The 22,873-nt window shown below is 39.7% G+C and overlaps 1 protein-coding gene across 2 annotated transcripts in view; it reads left to right on the top strand.

Annotated features, from left to right (window-relative positions):
• The window catches only part of LOC126259476 (adhesion G protein-coupled receptor A3), a 198,581-nt gene that overhangs the window by 94,108 nt on the left and 81,600 nt on the right, over positions 1-22,873 (top strand). For both annotated transcript variants that reach the window (XM_049956314.1, XM_049956313.1), the window contains 4 exons: positions 5,692-5,906; positions 16,432-16,587; positions 16,689-16,838; positions 17,179-17,322. In XM_049956314.1, coding sequence (XP_049812271.1) covers positions 5,692-5,906; positions 16,432-16,587; positions 16,689-16,838; positions 17,179-17,322 — 665 coding nt within the window. The remainder of the gene's footprint in view (positions 1-5,691; positions 5,907-16,431; positions 16,588-16,688; positions 16,839-17,178; positions 17,323-22,873) is intronic.

Raw genomic sequence — 22,873 nt, 5'->3', positions numbered from 1 at the left:
AGTTTCTTGCATGTGGTGATATATGAGGCTGGAATTCATGGTGGAGGGAGGGAGAATGCAGGATAGAATAAAGGGAGAGGGTGAGCAAAGTGCATACCAATGAATCAAATTATACTGAGGAACTCATTATGAAGTTGGTGAGGAATAAATCCTGGGTGAGAGGAAGGAATGGATAAAAGGGGCAGTAATAGATGAAGGTACTTGTGGAGATTGATGCCAGGGGGAATTACTGAACTGAAGAATGTGTTGGAGGGACAATGCTCACATAGGGAGGGAGAGTGAGTTTGGATGGTTGGAAGGGGTTTCCTAGATTTATTGATTTACGAAACAGCCATAGGCATCAGTCTGATGCATGGCCACTGCCAGGCACAGATAAAATGACTTTAATGACTGCTGTAAAGTACTGGCCTATTATGTGTTAACCTAAATTATCATCATCATCATCTTTCACACTACAGCCCTTGATGACAATTTTGGTAGGCCTTTCCTTCTGGTTGAATACAACCTGCCTTTCATTATTTGTGTGGGCGTCCTGTGATCCGCCATGCGCTCCATATGTTCTAACCGCTGTATTCTTTGAGATTATATAAATTTTTCTATGTCTTTCGCATTAACCTGTTATATTTCATGGTTGTATCTTACTCTCTAACCCTCTGCCTCTCTCATAGGCCCATATATTTTTTGCAGGAGTTTTCTTCCAAGAGTCCTTAGGTTTTTTATATCCCCTTCTGCCATTGTCCACATTACTGAACCATTTGTGACAACTATTTTTACAACTCTCTAACCTGGTTATTCTTGTAGAGTACTCTTAGATACCTGTAAGGTTGCATAATATGCTCTATTTCCTTCTTTTATCCTTTCTCTGATACATTGTTTCATATTACTATCACTGATTAAAAAGACATGTAGATAATGGAAGCAGCTGTCATCTTTAAAACATTTATTAGAGGTCTTCAGATTCTGTGGCGTCCTTCTAATCTTAGAATTGGAGATTACCACATATTATGTGTTGCTTTATAGTAAGCCCAGTTTTTACTCTTTCTGATTCCATTATTTTGTACATTTGTTTAAGGGTGTTTACATCTCTTACCACAATTGCAATATCATCTGCATATTCATATGCTTATATCTGACTGAATTCCATCATTATTATACCTCTCTTGTCTACTTTTTGTATCAGACTGTGCAGTGCAAATGAAACAAGATGGCAAAGAAACCATCACTCTGTTTCACTCTACCCGTAAAGTTAAATCTCTTGGTTATTTTGTTATTCATGTTTACGTTTGCCTCTGTGTCCTTCATTGTTAACTCAACTAACCATCTTAGCTTGTCACAGATGTCCAATTCTTGCAACACTTTATGCAATGCTGACCTGTTGACACTATCAAAAGCTTTTTTAAAATAAAAAATGGAAAGTGGAGCTCTATGTCATATTCATAAAATATTTCCTTTATTTGTCTAATAACAAATAACTGGTCTAAAGTACCTTTATGTGACTAGTATTCTTTGAGAATATTTTCAGCACACATTTTTATCCTTTCAGTCAGTATCTCTGAAAATATCTTATATGTTGTATTCGGTGAAATGATGCCTCTATAATTCTAATGCACTAATTTTTCTCCTTTCTTATATACATGACATATTATTCCAGTTTTCCAATCCTCTGGCTCACTTTCATTTTCCCATATGTTACTGACACCACCCCATCTTCACCAGGTGCACAGCAGTTTTTCAGTGTATATTGATATCTGGTCTGAGATGGTATCGAGCATATCTTCAAAATATTCTGACCGTTTTCGCAATATATTTTATTCATCTGTGATTATCTAGCCATTTTATTTTTACATGCATTTGGTTTTGGTTGAAAAATTTTTCTTCGTCCTTCTTATTGCATGATAACATTTTCTTGTTTCTTTCTGTTCCTTTCATTTTTCTGTGCCTTGAAATTTTTGTTTCAGCCATTCCTTTTTCTTATGTATCCTATGAGCATTAGGCCATAATTCTTTAACACCTTCACATTTCTTCTTGGTCCTTTCTGTAGCGTTCTCAGTCTTCCTGCATTTTTATGTTCTGTTGCTAGCCTACATTTGTCACCAAACCATTTATTTCTTTCCTGTCCTCTTGTCCCAGTTGTTTCTTCTGCTGCCTGTGTCACTGCCCCTTTCATCTCTTTTTTTGATCTTGTTTCCTCACATGCTGTCAGAACATCTTCAATTTTTGTTTAATGCATCTTTACAGTTTCAGTATATTCAGTTTTTCTATAGTCCAGTTTGCTGTTTCCATTACAGTTTTCTGTATTCCAGCTAACTTAGCTAATTTTTCTCTTGCTATGACTTTTACCACATAGTGCTCTGAATCACTGCAGCTCATACATCTACGGCTGACAAGGTAAATCATGCTTTTTATAAAACATGATCTGTTTGATTAACTACTCAACTTAAACTTAATCTCCATGTTCTAAGATGTATTATTCCATGTCTAAAACATGTACTCTTTCTTGTGTGGTAAATTATTAATAAGAGCAAACAGAGATTGCAAAGCTCCAACCTTTGCATTAAAGTCTCGTCAAACTAGCAGTAGATTGTAGTTGTGTACTTCACTACATGTACTTTCAAGGTCTTCAAAAAACCGTTCTTTTATTCCTTCCCATGCTTCCTGTGTTGGTGCATATGCTGTGTTATCATTATATTCCTGAATTTTTCTTCTGTCCTAAGCCTAAGTTCAAATTCCAAAGGGCTTGTCTTAACCCCTTTTGTTGTTATAAATCCTACTCCAGATTAACCTTCTCTTCTTTTCACTCCACTATACAGCAGAAAATACTAGAACATATCAACGAGTATCTTTCCTTGCCCTTGCCATCTCACTTCTTATAGTGTCACAATATGTACTTAAATTTCATGAACTGTTCAACGGTTTCTTTTATTTTTTGTTTTGCTTTCAACATTGTTTGTATATTACGGGTTATTATTGCCAAATTTTTTGTCCTTTTCCTTTGCTGAAGCCATATCGTGTATTCAATTATCGAAGGCTCTGGTTGTGGGTGCATAATATGACTCATTCCAGCGTGGGGTTATTAGTCCCACTCCCAGCTCCATGATGAAGAACTTTATATTTTTGGGGTTTACTCCCCCAACAAGCTTGCTTCCCTACAACTTTTGAGCCCTCCTTGCCGTCTGAAGTGGATCACACTTTGCCTGGCTCCTGTGCCAAGTCCTGTCCAAGTTCGTGCTACCGCCAGCGTAGCCCTCAACATCCTCGAAGCACACAAACCCTCCTACCCAACACTGCAGGTGTCTTCAATGTTAACTAAATGTTGGCAATATCAATTTTCAAAACCTTGCTAGGGAGGGATAAAATCTTGAATGCACTTGCAAATAAATATGCAGAGTGGTGGATAATAGCCACATAACTGTATGAGAAAAAGCAAAAGCTGTTTATGAAATGGGAATTGAGAATGTCTTTTTCCAGTTAGTTTAGATAGAAGTAGAAAAAAAGCTAGATGCTATCACATATGTATACTACTATCAATAATTGAAGCATTTTTTAGTGTAGATTTTTCTCCATACTAGTATATTACTTGGTATCTCCGCCCTCTATCCCCATGCACACATACAAAGTCACCATAAAAATAAAATATGTTGGCTTCTAAAAAGTTTATTCCATTTGTGTTATACACTTGATTTCTAAGGGCCATAGATGACAAAAATGTCCTGAAGTGAAAAGTGATGTCCTACTGTATCATTCAACTTACAGCAATTAATAAAGAAATGTCAATGTATGAAGTGTAGAACGTAATAGAAAGTTACTCTTTAAGAGTACATAAATTGACTATTCATTAAAAAGAAATAAATAAAAGGATCAATTGTTTTGTGGATGTGTTTGTTTCATAGGTGGATCATTTGCAGAAGGGGCCCAGATTCAATGCAGACAGATGCCGTGAAATTGTCAGAAACCTCTAGTTAAGAAGCATTGCTGTTTCGTAATAACTTTTATCTCAATTAATTTGAAGAGACAAAACATCTGCTCTTTAAATTTTAGTGTTTAGTCATATTTTGACTCTTGTACCCTCCAGACGTGCACCATACTTGTTTTGTGTTCTTGTCTGGTGTAATGAGCTTTCAGGTAACAAATAGTTCATAAGCAATGGGAGTACTAAAATCATGACCAGCAGTAGAGTTGGATATGTTATGCAGTCATTGTAGAAATAAGTATTGTTCTCAAAGTTCAAAAAAATATTGTTATGAAGAATGACTAAAGGACATGCAACGGGGTTATAATTAAACTTTCATTACTTGAGCCATGTAGATGGAAGACTATTTACTGTGTGCATATGCAACTTCATAGGAATGATGTTCAGACCATACACTGCATGATTTGCGTGTAAAGCTGTTTTATCAAAACAACAATAATATTGCTGCTGCTGTTCACTAGTATTATCGACACATTAAAGGCACACAGAAAAGTCCTCTTTTCACATTGGTGTTATAGAATGTGATTCAAAAGTTTGAAATAATTGGTGATTTGAGAACTGCTCCTGGGAGAGGCTGACGGCCAATTACACCAAAAATTGTTGAAGAAGTTACTGTTGCCATACTGAGTGTGCTGGATGCAGCGTGCTGTCTTCAAGCAGTGCATGTGCTGTGTCACAGCAGCTCATCACTCCACGGTCCACTGTTTGAAAAGTGCTGCGAATAATTGTGGAACGATATCTCTAGTGCAGTTCTAGGTTGTCATGGCTGTGGGTGGTCATCACACTGAACAATACTCATAACTGGAGCATAAACATGCTACGCAATTAACAAATGTTATCCACTAATATGAAAATTAAAATGTGCTTCTTTCAATGGTTAGTTATTTTTCTTTCACTGGTTCTTGCAAATGTTTCCACAAAGTTTCATTGCCATACAATCACTCATTTTTCTCTATCCTGTACATACAAAAACTATTTGCTCAATTGCCTCAGAGTTCCAGACCAATCTTTTTTTTTTTTTTTTTTTTTTCATATTTTAAGAAATATGACTACTTCCAGCAAGTCCATTACCTTGTTAGAACACCAATCCTTTGCATAGCCTTACTCAGTCTCAGTGGTCTCCAGTGTAGATTTCATTACATTTTACAGCTGTAGTCTGCTGCAACTATGTACCCCTTTTGGAGGTAGTTTGGCAGTATTACAATTCTGTTCTTGTATGGTTGTGCTCTTTACTTTGCCATCTAATTTAGAGCTGCTAGTTCTTTCCATATTGATTTAGAGTTGGCTACAAGCTTACCTTATGTGTGAAAAGTTATGAACTATTCCATAAGTATTTTATAAAATAAATGTGTTTAATTTTCTCATTCACAGTTTTGGTTTAGTTTCTTACAGCTTGGCTCCATTGAGCTGGAAGATTATAAGTATCCAAAAGAATATAAGTTGTGGACATACCTTTCCTAAACAATTGCAACATTCCAGCAGTTGTGAAATTGAGGCTCGTTTGTCTGAAAAAAATCATGTCACAGATAAGACTGTTGGAATATGGACTGTAATGGCCATCACAGATCATGGAGCTGATTTTAAGCCTTGGTTCATATATTTGTTGTAATTTGTCAAAAATGTTTAGCGTAGTGATTCTTATGCTAAAGAATAACAAATTTTCTTTAAGTTCTGAATTACTTTTGATGTCTATCAGTGGACTATGTTTTCTCTTTTCTCAGTAACATCTAACAACAAAGGGGTGTACATATGGCCCAAAACTGTTGTGGGTCATACAGTAGTAGTAGACTGTCAGGGAGAGCAGATCAAGGGCCATGGAACTGGACCTCAGCAAGCACACCACAACTGCACCATTGATGGGCAGTGGGATGCCCTCGATACTTCTGCTTGTCCGTATACTAGCCACATCACTAATGTGCTTGAGCAATTTTCAAAGGTAGGCTGCACCTGGATTAAATAGTTTTATCCATTAGAATAAAATATGTGATGTTGCCATCACATTACAATTAATATTGGCAGTGAGTTATTGAATAAATTTCTTATAAATACACTACTGGCCATTAAAATTGCCACACCAAGAAGAAATGCAGATGATAAACAGGTATTCATTGGACTAATATATTATACTAGAACTGACATGTGATTACATTTTCACACAATTTAGGCACATAGATCCTGAGAAATCAGTACCCAGAACAACCACCTCTGGCCGTAATAACGGCCTTGATACACCTGGGCATTGAGTCAAACAGAGCTTGGATGGCGTGTACAGGTACAGCTGCCCATGTACCTTCAGCATGATACCACAGTTCATCAAGAGTAGTGAGTGGCGTATTGTGACGAGCCAGTTGCTCAGCCACCATTGACCAGACGTTTTCAATTGGTGAGAGGTCTGGAGAATGTGCTGGCCAGGGCAGCAGTCAAACATTTTCTGTATCCAGAAAGGTCCGTACAGGACCTGCAGCATGCGGTCGTGCATTATTCTGCCGAAATGTAGGGTTTCGCAGGGATTGAATGAAGGGTAGAGCCATGGGTCGTAACACATCTGAAAAGTAACGTCCACTGTTCAAAGTGCCATCAATGCGAGCAAGAGGTGACCGAGACGTGTAACCAATGCCACCTCGTACCATCAAGCCGGGTGATATCCCAGTATGGCGATGATGAATACACGCTTCCAATGTGCGTTCACCACGATGTCGCCAAACACGGATGCGACCATCATGATGCTGTAAACAGAACCTGGAATCATCCGAAAAAATGACGTTTTGCCATTCGTGCACCCAGGTTTGTCGTTGAGTACACCATCGCAGGCGCTCCTGTCTGTGATGCAGCGTCAAGGGTAACCGCAGCCATGGTCTCTGAGCTGATAGTCCATGCTGCTGCAAATGTCGTCGAACTGTTCGTGCAGATGGTTGTTGTCTTGCAAACGTCCCCATCTGTTGACTCAGGGTTTGAGACGTGGCTGCACGATCTGTTACAGCCATGCAGATAAGATGCCTGTCATCTCGACTGCTAGTGATACGAGGCCGTTGGGATCCAGTACGGCGTTCCGTATTACCCTCCTGAACCCACCAATTCCATATTCTACTAACAGTCATTGCATCTCGACAAACGTGAGCAGCAATGTCACGATACGATAAACCGAAATCATGATAGGCTACAATCCGACCTTTATCAAAGTCGGAAACGTGATGGTATGCATTTCTCCTCCTTACAAGAGGCATCACAACAACGTTTCACCAGGCAACGCCGGTCAACTGCTGTTTGTGTATGAGAAATTGGTTGAAAGTCAGCATGCTGTAGGTGTCGCCACTGACGCCAACCTTTTGTGAATGCTCTGAAAAGCTAATCATTTGCGTATCACAGCATCTTCTTCCTGTCGGTTAAATTTCGCGTCTGTAGCACGTCATCTTCGTTGTGTAGCAATTTTAATGGCCAGTAGTTTATAATTATAATAGGAAAGTTCTGTTAGATTGTAAACACTTTAGGAGTTAAAGAGACCACTCACCAAAGAAAGCAGAAGTGCCAATTCATCGACAGGCACACACAAAAAATAAAAACTTGTTAGTTTTCAGAATGAATCATTTCTCCAATTAGAGTGCAAATAAACATACAAAACACACACACACACACACACATTTTGCCCCTGTATAGTCATCCATGGATGGCTTATCAGCAGTGATAAGAACTCCCTTGCGCATGATGCTAGAAGTCTCATGGAGGGCCTTCACAGACAGGCACGACCCTCCAAATCTGGTCTGCAAACAGATTTCCCCTGCCATATCCTCATACAACCCTAATCCTCCCACTGCCCACAAGAATAGGCCACAAAGTAGAGCCCCCATCACCCAGTATCACACTGGACTGGAATAGCTGAACTGTATCCTTCACCAGGGCTTTGATTATCTATTTTTATTCCTGAAATGATAGACATCCTACCCAAGAGACTAACCCCCCCACCCCACCCCCCTCAACCTGCACCGAACGAGGTGGCGCAGTGGTTAGCACACTGGACTCGCATTCGGGAGGACGACGGTTCAATCCCGTCTCCAGCCATCCTGATTTAGGTTTCCCGTGATTTCCCTAAATCGTTTCAGACAACTGCCGGGATGGTTCCTTTGAAAGGGCACGGCCGATTTCCTTCCCAATCCTTCCCTAACCCGAGCTTGCGCTCCATCTCTAATGACCCCGTTGTCAACGGGACATTAAACACTAACCACCACCACCACCCTCAACCTGCACAACATCTTACTCCATCCTATGCCAATCCCACTCCCAACTACTTGCCACAGGCCCCATATCCCTGTGGAAGACCCCACTGTAAGACCTGTCCAGTCCACCTTCCTAGCATGTCTTATCCAGAGCCTGCCACAGGCTTATCCAACCACATCAGAAGCAGGGCCACGTGTGAAAGCAGCCACTGCAGTCACTGCACAGCTTTTTGTGTCAGTATGACAACCAACCAGTTGTCCATCAGAATGAAGGGCCACCACCAAACTGTTACAAAGGACAAAGTTGACTGCTCGTTGGCACAACATGCAGCTGAGAACAAGATGCTTGATTTCAATGGCTGCTTCACAACCTGGGATGTCTGTATCCTTCCCTCCACCACCAGCTTCTCTGAACTGTGCGGATGGAAGTTATCTTTGTAACAATTACATCATTCCCATGACGCTCCTGACCTCAGTCTCCATTAACCCAATGTCCCCACACCCTCCACCCAACAGTTTCTCTTCCAGTCTCCTATCACCTCCTCCCATTTCATGTCTACACTTCACCTTCATAGTGCACTGCTTCCCACTGGCTCTGATAGGTGTGTATCACATGCCTAGCTCATGTATCTACCACCCCTCCCTCCCTCATTCCTAGCCAGCAAACCAGCTGCGTCCCTTCAAGCTGCTAGCTGCCCAACCCCAGTCCTTGTTCCTACCTTTCACCTCTCTCCCCCTCTACCCACCACACCCTGTACAACCCCCACCCCACCCCAGCCCATGTGCCAAATTGTAATCCTAGCACTGTGCATCCAACTGGCACCATGTAGGGGCAGAGGCTCGTGTGTGCATGCTTGCATGTGAGGTGTGTGAGAAAAATAATAAAATTGATTTTTTTATCTACCAAAACATTTATTGGTTTTTTATCTACCAAAGCTTTTATTTATTTCAGACAACAATATTGTCCTCTGCAAAGTAGTTCCCTTCGACAGCTACACACCGTTGTTCCCAGTCTTGGTGCCAGTGCTGAAACACTTCAGCTGGCAGGGCCTGTAACATGTGTCGCTCACATTCTTTTGAATGTTTTCCAGATGACATCCTATAATACATTTTTCAATTTCAGAAAAAGAAAAAGTCACAAGGATGCAGATCAGGTGAATAGGGGCTGTGGAATAACAGGAATGCTTTTTGATATAAAAAATTCAGTGATGGAAGTGGCCATGTGGCATCGGGCATTGTCATGATGCAGCATCCACTTGTCTGTGATGTCCACTCTCACTCAGTTCACCCTTTTCTTGAGACTTTCAAGGACATCTTTGTAAAACACTTGGTAGACAGTTTGTCATGGAGGAACAAATTTTTTATGCATGATACCCCTACTGTGAAAAAAGCAAATCACCACTGTTTTGATCTTTGATTTGCTCATTCGAGGTTTTTTGTCAAGGAGTGTCTCATTCTGCCACTTATCACTTTGCCACTTTGTCTCAGAATCATACTCAAAAATCCAGGAATCATCACCTGTGATTACACGAATGAACCATTTGTGGTGACTGGCAATCCCCTCAAGAAGATCAGTACACACGTTTCTTCAATTGTCCTCCTGCTGAGATTTTAGATTTTTGGTCCTATTTTTGCACGAAACTTTTGCTAATGCAAAACTTCGGTCAGAATTTGGTATTCGGTGAAAATGTTGAACAGGTCACCCATCATCCATTTTGTTAAACCTCAGTCTGATCTCAAAGGCGCATGCACACTTTCAACATTTTTGTTAGTTTTTGAAACTGAACGTCTCCCTGACCGAGGTTCATGTTCATCTTAATCATCCAAAACTTATTTGTGCAAGCCAAAAACTTGTGCTCTTGATAAGGAATGTTCCCCACAGGTCGTGTTCCAACATTTTAAATGTCGCACTCACAGATTCCCCAAGTTTAACACAAAACTTGATTTTATAATGTTGCTCTAAATTCTGTCATTCTATTTTTGTTACACACAATGAAGACACAATTTCACTGATAGCGTTGTCAAACATCACTGTTCAGAGTTGACACTCAGACTGGACATCTGGAAGGGTTGAGCACACCAATCTACACACGTAGAACAACATAGCATTGCAAGATCGCTCGCAGTGGTGTCAGTATCATTGCTTTTCTCACATACTTCATGTGTGTGTGTGTGTGTGTGTGTGTGTGTGTGTGTGTGTGTGTGTGTATTTGTACTCTACCTCAAGAAAGGATTCATTCCAAAAGCTAGTAAGTTTTCTTCTTCTTATTCTTCTTCTTATTCTTCTTCTTCGTGTTTTGAGGAGGGGGGGGGGTGATAGGGGAGGGACGAAGCTTCTACTTTTCGATAGCTGATCTTCTTTACTCATAAAGTATTTATATTGTAAATAAAAATCATCTTGTTTAATTTTCAACCTTCTATTCCCAAACTAGCATCTATGAATAGTTTATGAAGTACCACTGTCATCTGAAAAATGAAGCATTTAATAAAAAAGTTAACATATGTATGTATTAACAAATACAGTTGCATTTGTGGTGCTATAAATTTCTGTAAGGAGCATGTATCTGCCTTTAAAAACCCATTGCAGATATTTACCATGTGTTGTTTTCCCTGTGTTTATCATTTCTGTGAATCAGTTTAGATTATTGTGTATAGAGAAACTGTGCACTTAAGATTTGTACGATTTCAAAAGAGGGAGAAATGAGTAAAATGCTGGAACCTTAAATAACACAAAATCAGTTTAGACTATTTATGAACCAAGTTTTAATGCCTCCCTTGATTCTTTTAAACCACTGAACATATTTCCATGTATTTCATTTCTCATTATTTTTCTGAGTAATTGCTTCAACTCACTGCTGGATTTGTATCTCATTCTGTTGAGGCCCCATTAAACACTCAAACATTCTGTCACACTTAACTATGCTTGCCAAACAAATGACTGTGTGTGGTGCAGTTTGATGTGTTTGTCAAGCACAGATCACGTTTGACATGTTTCCGAGAAATTTTGATTGACAGAAGTTTGACAAGATGGCGGACGTAGTTTGTGCTGATATTTCGCCACATTTGTGTGGTGAAAAATTGTTTTATTACGATTTATCTCATTGTATTGTGACTGTCCGCTACCATAAAAACTACGATCAAATATACGAGGTGTGGCTAGAAAAAAACCGGACTAGTACTGGTGAAACAATAAAACGAATGCAATAAGGCTGAAAGTCGCGTGGCCTGTCACGTGACTCTCGCTCCGCCTACTGCTCGAGTTTCATCTGCCTCCTGCACTCAGTCTGCCTGTGGCATCTGTTTTAAGTAGTTGACGTTTTGTCTGCGCGTCGGAAAATGTTGAGTGTACAGAAAGAACAGCGTGTTAACATCAAATTTTGTTTCAAACTAGGAAAATCTGCAAGTGAAACGTTTGTAATGTTACAACAAGTGTACGGCGATGATTGTTTATCGCGAACACAAGTGTTTGAGTGGTTTAAACGATTTAAAGATGGCCGTGGAGACACCAGTGATGACACTCGCACTGGCAGACCATTGTCAGCAAAAACTGATGCAAACATTGAATTGTGCACATTGATTGGGTACCAGAGGGACAAACAGTGAATCAGCATTACTACATTAGCGTCCTGGCTACCCTACGTGAGCGAGTATGGAGAAAACGGAACGATTTGTGGAGAAAAAAGTCATGGATCCTTCACCAAGACAATGCCCCAGCTCACAGTGCGTTGTCAGTGAAGACGTTTTTGGCAAAACACAACATTCCCATCTTAGATCATCCACCCTACTCACCTGATTTGGCCCCCTGTGACTTTTTTCTTTTCCCTAAAGTCAAGTCAGCTTTGAAAGGAACTAGATTTGAGACTATTGAAGCAGTAAAAGAAAAAGCGACGGAAGTAATGTATGGACTTACCGAAAATGATCTGCAGCATTGCTATGAACAGTGGAAAATTCGTATGGAGCGGTGTAGAGACCGAGGAGAGTACATTGAAGGAGATAACATGAAATTGTAAATAATTGTAAATAAGTGTTTTTTCCAGCATCAGTCCGGTTTTTTTCTAGCCGCACCTCGTAAAAAAAAAAATGGTACTGACAATTACCAAAATGGTAGAGGTACCACATTTTACCCAACCATATATTACACATGAAGAGGTTATGAACAAAATCAGTATGTATGGCATACAAGTGGAGTGAAATGAAATAAAAGAAATCAAAGTTTTTTGGTTCTTGCATGGATGATGTGGGCTATATGCTCCCACGTTGTGGTATTTTAATGACCAAGTAGAAAAGCATAAATTTTCACATACTTGTGTTGTCTTTTTCAGTGTGAGGGTGAAGTAACGTGAAACAGGTTATTAAACATTTCACTGCCCGTCTGCAGAAAGTTGATGTAATCATCAGGCTCTGAGTGAAACATTTCCAGTTGTATGTTTCTCATTTTAAACAATTCCCTAGACAGTGTCTTGTTTTCTTCTTCCTTAAATGCAGCACCAGAGGCAATGTTAGAAATGTTTGATTTACTTTTATAGCCAGTCCCTCTAGTGTCAAAATACAGCATACACGAAAAGTGCCTGCTTAAAAAGTGTGGTTAAATTGACAAGCTTTCTTAGTATGTGTTTAGGTTTGTTTGACAAATCCATGGCTAGATAAGATGGAACTTGGCAGGCAAGTTTGCTCTTTTAGGAGGGTCTTAGTAAGTTTTAAAAAGTTCCAGTGTCCATTCGAAACAAGTTGATGTAGTTATGGGGTTCTGAGAGTAATTAGAATATTTTCATCCATAAATCTCTCATTTTAAGTCAATCCCTGGCCCAGAGTCTTGTTTTCTTCCTTTTCTTTAAACACAGTGCCATAGTCAATGCTGAGACTGCTTTTTCTGCATTTGTTGTTGCCGTTCTCACTACTTTCAAAATACACACAAAGGCGAATGGTGTCTGCTTCAAAGTGAGGTAAAACGTACAAAAACATAATTTGAACATGTACGGGCTTGCATGGCAAATCCATGGTAGATAAGAGCAATTTTGTTAAACATGTTTAATCATATACAGAGGCCTTTATACTTCAAGCATGACATCTATAACATTATTTTTATTTTTATGGAGCAAGTGTTAGTGCACCACTTAACATTTTATCCTCAGCTTATTACTCTCCCTCCTTCTAGTGTCTTGTGTGGATGTTTTTGTAATCATTATCATATGTGATAACAATACATTAGCATGGTGAAATTCATTGAGCCATTGTGTTCCATAGGTCCTATTATGAAAGAGAATCTTGAAAGTTGTGATACAACTCAAAGCTTAAGTTTACAAAGTGAAACATCTGTTAGAAACTGCATTAATAGTGAACTATGTTATAACCACTGTGAACAGTTTATGCTTAATCAAGTTAAAATTAATAGGAAGGTAGTTAATTTGGTAAAAAAGCTGTCGCTTCCTCAGTTGTATTAAATAACACCATTTATGCCCTATTGACATCTGAAATCAATATGACCATATTGGTATTTCTCATAGAACAATTGTCTGTGTGCTGCTGGAATGAGATGTGTTACAGTGAGGATTGTTGCTACTGATGTTTCTAATGGGGAACTTCAGTTCTTGAATTTCAGAAATCTTTTTTTTAAATTATTAGGGATTCTCACTTCTTGTTGATGGAAACTTCTTGAAGACCTATGTAGTTAAATGCAAAACTGCGCTGCGCACGATGAACAAGAAAGTATGGAACTTACTTTTCTGCCTGTTTTTGGAACTGTGTAAATCACAGTTCAAGTTCTATTTTTAATGATGTCATCACAAACTGAATATACTGGGAAGTGGGCATAAAATGTTCAAAATTTTTGAAGAGATATTCAATAACATAGCTTACAATATTGTGACTGACTGCATTTGCCAAATAAATACAAAGTGCGTTCCATAAGTAATGCGACCAATTTTTTTCTGATGCAACAGTACACCACAGCATGTTGTAACTGGTTCGGCTAAGTGGAGGAGGGTGTTAGCTTCAAAACGCTCTTTGTCTCATTCAGTTGCGAGCTGCTGGAGAGTCAGGACGTGCGTTTCCGTCAAGCCCGTTTTGAGTTTCTGTAACACGGCACAGTGGATCATTCTGTAGGGTAACGGTACACCATCAAATTTTGCGTTAAACTTGGGAAGTCCGCCACCGAAACGTTCCCATTACTTCAGCATGCCTTTGGGAATGATTGCTTGCCCAAATCACAAGTTTTCCGATGGCACAAGTCGTTTATGGAGGGCCAAGAGGAGATCACCGACGAACCTCGCAGTGGACGGCCGTCAGCCGCATGAATTGACGAAAATGTGTGCGATTGTTTGACAGACTGCTGAGCCTTCAATTGATAGCACAAACTCTAAACATGTCAAAAACAACTGTTTTCTGCATTGTAACCAAAGATTTGAACATGAGAAATGTGTGTGCCAAACTCGTCCCAAAAGTGTTGACCGACGAACACAAGCACATGCGAGTGCTTCGGTGCCGAGAAACGATGGAAATGTGTGAAAATGATCCTCATTTTTTAAACTCAGTTATCACTGGTGATGAGGCGTGGATTTTTGAGTATGACCCTGAGACAAAAAGGCAGAGTTCAGAGTGGCACACCCCATCGTCGCCCCATCCCAAGAAGGCACGCATGAGCAAGTCCAGGATCAAAACCATGCCCATTGTCTTCTTTGATGTCAGAGGCATTGTCCACCATGAATTCTTACCTACCGGGACTACAGTGAACTCAGCTTGCTACTTTGAAGTTCTCAAAAGATTGAAAAGGAGGGTCTCGCACTGCCAAAGCGACATCAAGGACACATGGAAAGTTCACCACGACAATGCGCCGAGTCACAGCTCCTTCATTGTCAACGACTTCCTGGCCAGGACTAAGACCCCTGACTTGGCTCCCGCTGACTTTTGTTGTTGCCTTCCAGGCATGGAAACACCGCCTCCAGAAATGTATCAGCGCAAGAGGGTGCTATTTTGAAAATTTTTGATTATTTGTATGAATATATTCAGTAAATGATTTTTTATTAATTTGGTCACATTACTTATGGAACGCACCTTGTACTTTGTTTACTTTTGCTGAATTTCCCAAGAAGATAATCTCTTATAACAGACAACGCACACAAAATAAGCTAGCGCCCTGGTCATCAAATGCTCTTTGTGTTGACTACATTTTAGTTTGTTATCCACATAGACCTTAAGGAATTTCATTAAGTGTGTGCATTTCATTTAGTATGTTACCATTAATGTGCATCTCTGTCATAACCAGGTGATTTTTATTTGTTTTAATTTGTTGCACGTTATGAGCCTCTGTGAAATTTAGATGAACTGTTTACAGTGTACCCATTGTAAGCCTGTTCAGCTGTCCTCTGAAGTGAGTAGATTGGTGCCGAGATCATAATGATATGGTATATGTTATGAAGTCTGTAAAGAGTTCCGTTATGACTCGTGTACATTTTTTTAAGTGACGAAGAAAATAATTTATTAGATGGAATTTCTCATTTTCTGCCATGTCTTGGATCTACTGTAATTTGTTTACTGTAAAACTATTAACCTAAGGTACAGCGATCACTTAATCATCCTAAAAAAACACCAGACTTATTGATCATTATATGCACCATAAAGAAAACACAAATCAGCAATACTCTTCAGTGGTGAACCAAAAATAAATATATATGCTAGTAGTGCCTCAAAGTTGTATTAGTTCATGTAGTAGAAAAACATTAATATAACACTATTACTATATTACCGAATATGAACATTTTCACAGTTCACAACAGTTCATACTTTCTTGACTAACAGCAGATTCATGTATGAAGACTAAATTTTCAGTTTTGACAATTCAAAAGTAATAGACCTTAGAAAGACAATCAGAAAAATTAATGTCCAGATAATGCTTATATTCACATCAATAGTTTGTTTGAGCGTGTAGATAGAATTAGAATTTCAGCATGATAACAATAGTAGAGAACAACCATATATAGTTATTACATAGTTTTCTGATTTTCATATGGTTACATTCCAAATAAATTTTACTATTGGCGTAAGGATGTGGAAGAATGCAAGAAATGAAGCAAGGAAATGAAATGAAGGATCTTCAAGCTGACATTAAAGTGTCACACTGAAATGGTGATCTGGTTTATTTGTAATATGATCTAAGAATCAGTGACTGTTTTATTTGAAAAAGTTGTAGTGCCTGTATATATGCTGATTTTCAAGGTATGCTACATTCAATTAAACTTTATTTTTGTGTTATAGGCAAATCTGAGTCTTCCAAAAACTGGTATACTGGAAAGTGCAAGAAGACTCCGAAATTTTACAGGGGATGGTAGACAGCTGAAAGATAAAATGGACATAGTCTTCATTTCCAGAACTATTAACAACTATCTTAGCTATGTCCCCAAGGAGAAAGAAGTAAGTAAGATATTTAATTAATCTTTTTGTAAAACCTCATCTTTCTAGCTCATATTTTTACCACACATTCACTTGCCTTACTGTATGTGTTTGTCTTTCAGTTAGGAGCAGTGTTGCTTGATATAGTGAGCTCCTTGATGAACCTACCAAAACCACTAATGGCAGCAGCTCAGGTGGAAAATGGAACATGCACAAATTTGGTTTCTGCAGTAGAGGTTCTAGCAGAATCAGTTCCAATGCCTTCCCATAAGGTAAGACTTTATGTTCAGTATTATTTGTTGTACCATGAATGGAAAATGAATATGAGCAATTCTGAATACAGCCAGTATCCTAATTAATTTTGGACTGTTACACATTACACAAGACTTGAGAAAATAGACTAATTTTTAAGAAATTGAAACACTTGTTCCTTTAAAAGTGAGAATTAGATTAAAAATCAAATTAATGGTGGAGGTTTTATATTTCTTCCACTTTAGGGCATTCTTTTCTTTTTTAAAAAATGCATTTTCAGTAATTATTACACACCTGATGCAGATATGGGTCTCCAGGAAAACATAAGATAATGGTAATACTATTGGTTTCATATTGCAGTCAAATCTTGCTGTAGAAAAATTTCCTTTCAAGAAAGAAGATTTCCCTGGTATGACTTGTCGTTGGTACGACCACAGCGGAAAAGTTCCTAATCGACTTTTTATTTGTTCAACAAGCAACAGCACAAGCTTTTTGGAATCCAAGGTAAGCTTATGCCTGGAAATAATGTCTTATTAGAGTGATCTGTTAAATGTGGTAACATTCTAATTTGTTGTTATCGACACTGATAATGCAAAGAAATTCCAATGTTCTGAAGGATAATAGCTGATTAATGACTACTATGTGTGGGATGTATGATATATATATTTTAATATAACAGAGGGAAACATTCCACGTGGAAAAAATATATCTAAAAAGAAAGATGATGAGACTTACCAAACAAAAGCGCTGGCAGGTCGATAGACACACAAACAAACACAAATATACACACAAAATTCAAGCTTTCGCAACAAACTGTTGCCTCATCAGGAAAGAGGGAAGGAGAGGGAAAGACGAAAGGATGTGGGTTTTAAGGGAGAGGGTAAGGAGTCATTCCAATCCCGGGAGCGGAAAGACTTACCTTAGGGGGAAAAAAGGACAGGTATACACTCGCACACACACACATATCCATCCACACATACAGAAACAAGCAGACATATTTAAAGACAAAGAGTTTGGGCAGAGATGTCAGTCGAGGTGGAAGAGTAGAGGCAAAGAAGTTGTTGAGAGACAGGTGAGGTATGAGTGGCGGCAACTTGAAATTAGCGGAGATTGAGGCATGAATGGACACAGGCAGACAGTGTTTGTTGGTAATGAGGATCACCCTGTGGCTAAACATGCCTTGGTGCACAGCCAGCACATCTTGGCACAGTGTTACACCGTCTGGGTTATCTGGATACTTCCCACCAACACCAACCTATCCGAACTCCGGAGATGGGAACTTGCCCTTCAGTATGTCCTCTCTTCTCGTTATCCGCCAGGCCTCAATCTCCGCTAATTTCAAGTTGCCGCCACTCATACCTCACCTGTCTCTCAACAACTTCTTTGCCTCTACTCTTCCACCTCGACTGACATCTCTGCCCAAACTCTTTGTCTTTAAATATGTCTGCTTGTTTCTGTATGTGTGGATGGATATGTGTGTGTGTGCGAGTGTATACCTGTCCTTTTTTCACCCTAAGGTAAGTCTTTCCGCTCCCGGGATTGGAATGACTCCTTACCCTCTCCCTTAAAACCCACATCCTTTCGTCTTTCCCTCTCCTTCCCTCTTTCCTGATGAGGCAACAGTTTGTTGCGAAAGCTTGAATTTTGTGTGTATATTTGTGTTTGTTTGTGTGTCTATCGACCTGCCAGCGCTTTTGTTTGGTAAGTCTCATCATCTTTCTTTTTAGATATATATATATTTTACCTGTATGTGATTTAATTGTTTGAAATTGACACTACTTCAGACCTTTACAAGTCTATTGGTCTTCACTGATGTACACGGTTTATGTCTGTGCTTTATTTTTACCCTACCCAGGAGAAAAAGAGAACTTGGCTAACTTATAAGCGGTAATGTTTATCCACCGAATCTGTGATAACATTGGCTATTGCATAATGTTGCTTTTTCATAGTTTCTCATAAGAGAAAATCTAATGACACCAGACTAGATCAGACCTGGCCAAACAGCACTCTGCAAGCTCTCTGGTCTAGCACTTCAAACACATTGGCAAGTGGGGCAGAGGGGTGAGTGACAGTTGTGAGAAGAAGAAAGAAGAAAAGGAAGCCTGCAGCTAGATGCCACTAGATCAAGACAGTCACTTTGTCACACACCTAGCAGTTAGCTAACAACACCAGTTGTGTTAAATTAGATTTACATTCTGCACCAGGAATACTGTGCAATTTTCCATAAAAATAAAACCCAAAGAAACTATATCATTCAATGTGGAATGGGATTTCTTTACTTCTCATATTTTTTGAAGGCTGTGCAAAGTGCTTGATATGCTATCGCACTATAATGAGCTGGAAGAATTGCACGTTGGAGCATTATTACAACACCAGCCACAAAGACAATATGTTGCATTTGTCTTGTGATGTAAGAGAAAGAATGGTGGATGAAATGAAGACAGCGCTTAGAGAAAACACTGAGTTAAAGATAAGTAAAGAAGTGACAAAATCTTATAAATTGCATTTTATGAAGGTGTAAAGAAAGAAATTTATAAATACATAACTAAATAATTGGAGTAACAGAAGAAAACTAGCAACACAAATGGAAGATAATCACAGCTTTTTGTACAATTTGCAGGTATAAGCGATTAAAAATATAGTGTTTGTTTCTACAAGAGGAAGATGACATTGAGAGGCCATTGCTACAAGTGAGCCACCAAATAGCTTTGAGAACTGCAGAGAGTGGAACACCGTTTGGGATAGAGAATACATGACAGAATGTATAGTACAGGCAGCAGAGGTGTTTTGTCCAGCAGAAATTTTGAAGTGCGAAGAATTATACAGTGGTATGCTGTATTGCTGCAGATGTACAGTGTCAGTTGACTTAAAGGGCATCCAAATTCTTAACATTTTCCATCATACATAACAATCCCATTGACATGTGAGAGACAGTACAGTTGCCATGCAGGGTAGCCGCGCAGTCTGAGGCGTCTTGTAATGGTCCGCACAACTCCCGCCCGTAGGAGATTCGAGTCCTCCCTTGGTCATGGGTGTGTGTGTTGTCCTTAGCATAAGTTAGTTTAAGTTACATTACGTAGTGCATAAGCTTAGGGACCGATGACCTTAGCAGTTTGGTCCCATAAGACCTTACCACAAATTTCCAAAAACAGCACAGTTGGCGATTTTTGTGCACAGAGTAAGAGCTGAGCCGGAGAGGATTCTCAGTTAAATTTCACTTAAGGACACTACTGCTGACAAGGACGTGTTTGATGCTGTGGAGCTTGTAATTTATTTTTTTGGAAGGGAGTGGAAACAGCTGGTCAACATCACAACAAATGGTGTACTGTCAATGTGGGGAGGGCAAAGTGGGCTTACTAGCTTGATAAGGGAGAAATTAGTCTGTGAGGGCCTCATTGCCTGATCCATCAAGAGGTGCTATATGCTAAGTCAATTAAAGCAATGATATTATCATGTTGTTACCATAATCAAGGTCAAAACTGAAAACAGGGTCACCAGTGAAGGACTGAAACACTTCAGATAATGGAAACTCTGTGTAGGAATATCAACAGTATAGGAAAAGATAGATTGCTACTTCCCGTAAAAAAGACACATTACATTGGAGACAGACACAATGGAAAGACACTTACACAAAACACAATGAAAAGACACTTACAAAAAGGTTTCAGCCACAGCCATCATCAGCTAAAGGACAACAGAGAAACACACACCATTCGTACACTCAAGCAAACACACCTCACACCCTCACTCCTTCTCCTAGGCAGCCAGGATCTATATGCAAGCAAGCTGCCTTGTTTCCTCGATCCGGGTATGATGTGTTGAACATAGTCATAGTGTGGTTGGAACGAGAACACCGTATCCATTGTTGATTTGACATTACAACCATAGAGCTGAAAGAACTGTGTAAAACATGTAGTGCCATGCTTTGCTGTGCCGTAGGCGAATGTCATGATGGGCAGTATTGTACCCCAGTCTCTCTATTTGCCATCATTTTATTAAAACATTGTGTGAGGCCATTCGTCTATGTGTGGTAGGTAGTCGTCACCCTGTGGGTGATGACACATTGTGAAATTGCCTCTGATACTGATTTCAACTGGAAAACTTTTCAATGATTAAAAATCATCACATGGGATGCTCCATGCTTCAAAATGTTGTCTTCTACAAGAAACCTTGCAATTTGTCGAACATTGGCAGTCGTAACAGCTTTGGTGACAGCTTAGTTGGTGAGGTAGTCAGTGCAGACTATTATCCATTGATTTCTGTTTATCAACTTTGGGAACCTAACTGAGAGGTCGATTTCAGTTTGGTGGAATGGTGCTGCTGCAGGCAGAATTGGTACCAGATGGTCTGGAGTTAACTGTGGCATGTGTTTCCATTGCTGGCATTCTTTATAGTGGCTCACATAGCACTTAATGGTTTGGTAGAGACCTGGCCAGTGATACCAAAATTTAGTTCTGTGTAAAGTCTTCGTGAATCCTATGTGACGAGATGTAGGGTTATCGTGGAAATGCTTCAGGACAGCTGCCTGCAGATGAGCTTCTGTGGTTTTCGGCAGTGCTAGATCTTATGTTATTTATTGCGGACATCACTGATATTTTATCCACACTGCTGTGTTCTGCCAAATGATTCATTAAAAAGCAGTCAGCATCCGTATGTTTGCGTCCATTTTTGCATACCACTGTGACGACGTACTGCTGGACGGTCAGTGACTATCTCACCAATCAGCCCAATGGTTGATTCCAGTTTGATGGAATGGTACTGCTGCAGGCAGAATATTGTACCAGAAGCGCTGGAGGTAACTGCAGTGTTCATTTCTGTTGCTGGGATTCGTTACAGTGGCTCACATAGTAACACTGTTATCCATTAATTTGTCTTTATCAACTTCAGGAACCTAACCAAGAGGTCAAATTCAATTTGGTGGAATGATGCTGCTGCCCTGGAGTTAACCGTGGCATGCGTTTCCTTTGCTGGCATCCCCTGTATTGGCTCAAATATTGCTTTATGGGCCGGTTGAGCTCAGGCCAGTGATACCTGCATCTAGTTCTGTCTAGAGTCTTCACAAATCCCATGTGGCCAGAGATTGGACCTTTATGGAAATACTTCAGCATAAGTGGTTGCAGATGAGTGGGAATGATGAGCAACCGTTTATTAATTGAAATTTTCCTTTGGTTGGTTCCTTCCTCTTCCGCCTTCTATGGCTTTCAGCAATTCTGGTTCTTTCCTCTGTTCAGCAGCAATGTTTTTTAATGACTGAGATTTCTTCAGGCTGCTGTGTTCCGCCAAAGGATTCCTTGAAAGGCAGTCAGCTTCCTTATGTGTGCACCAATGCTTGTATACTGTTGTGGTGTCATACTCCTGAGCCTTCAGTGTACATCTTGCCAGTCTACCCAACGAATCCCTCAGGCTATTGGCCAATGGAAAGGAAGGTGGTCCATCACAACAGTGAATGATTCACTAAATAAATATGGCTGAAAATTATTGATGTCCAGACAGCTGCAAGGCTCTCTTTTTTATTTGTAGAGAAGTCCATCTCATACTTCGAGACTATTCTGGAATCATAAACTATGTTATTTGCAGCACTTTCCCGATTTTGTACTAGAACTGCACCTATCCCGTAACCACTAGCATTGGTGGGTGTCTCAGCATTCCTATCATATGATGCTGAGACTGCACCTTGCACACCTTTCCACGAACATTTGGTGTCTTCCTGCAGTAGTTCATGCAAGAGACCTATCTTAATACAAGGGATGGGACTGTATAAGTGATTCAGGAAGGTCTGAATCACCGTTATTATGAGTACATTCCAAGAAAACCTCTCACAGCATGAACATGATGAGAAATCAGAATATCTGTGACTGGTCCTTGTTCTCCTCTATCTGGACAGACTCCATTACCATTAACTTGGTGCCCCAAGAATTTTATTTCGTGGAGGACAAGAAGGCACTTCTTCAGATTCAGACAGAGCACTGTAATCTGAGCAAACTTAAACAGAGTTGTCAGGCAGCTTAGGTATTCATCAGATGTGTTCATAAAATGACAGTGGCATTCAGGTAGC

This window comes from Schistocerca nitens, chromosome 5, assembly GCF_023898315.1.
Source record: "Schistocerca nitens isolate TAMUIC-IGC-003100 chromosome 5, iqSchNite1.1, whole genome shotgun sequence".
Lineage (NCBI taxonomy): Eukaryota > Metazoa > Arthropoda > Insecta > Orthoptera > Acrididae > Schistocerca > Schistocerca nitens.
This window is presented reverse-complemented; position numbering and strand designations above follow the sequence as displayed.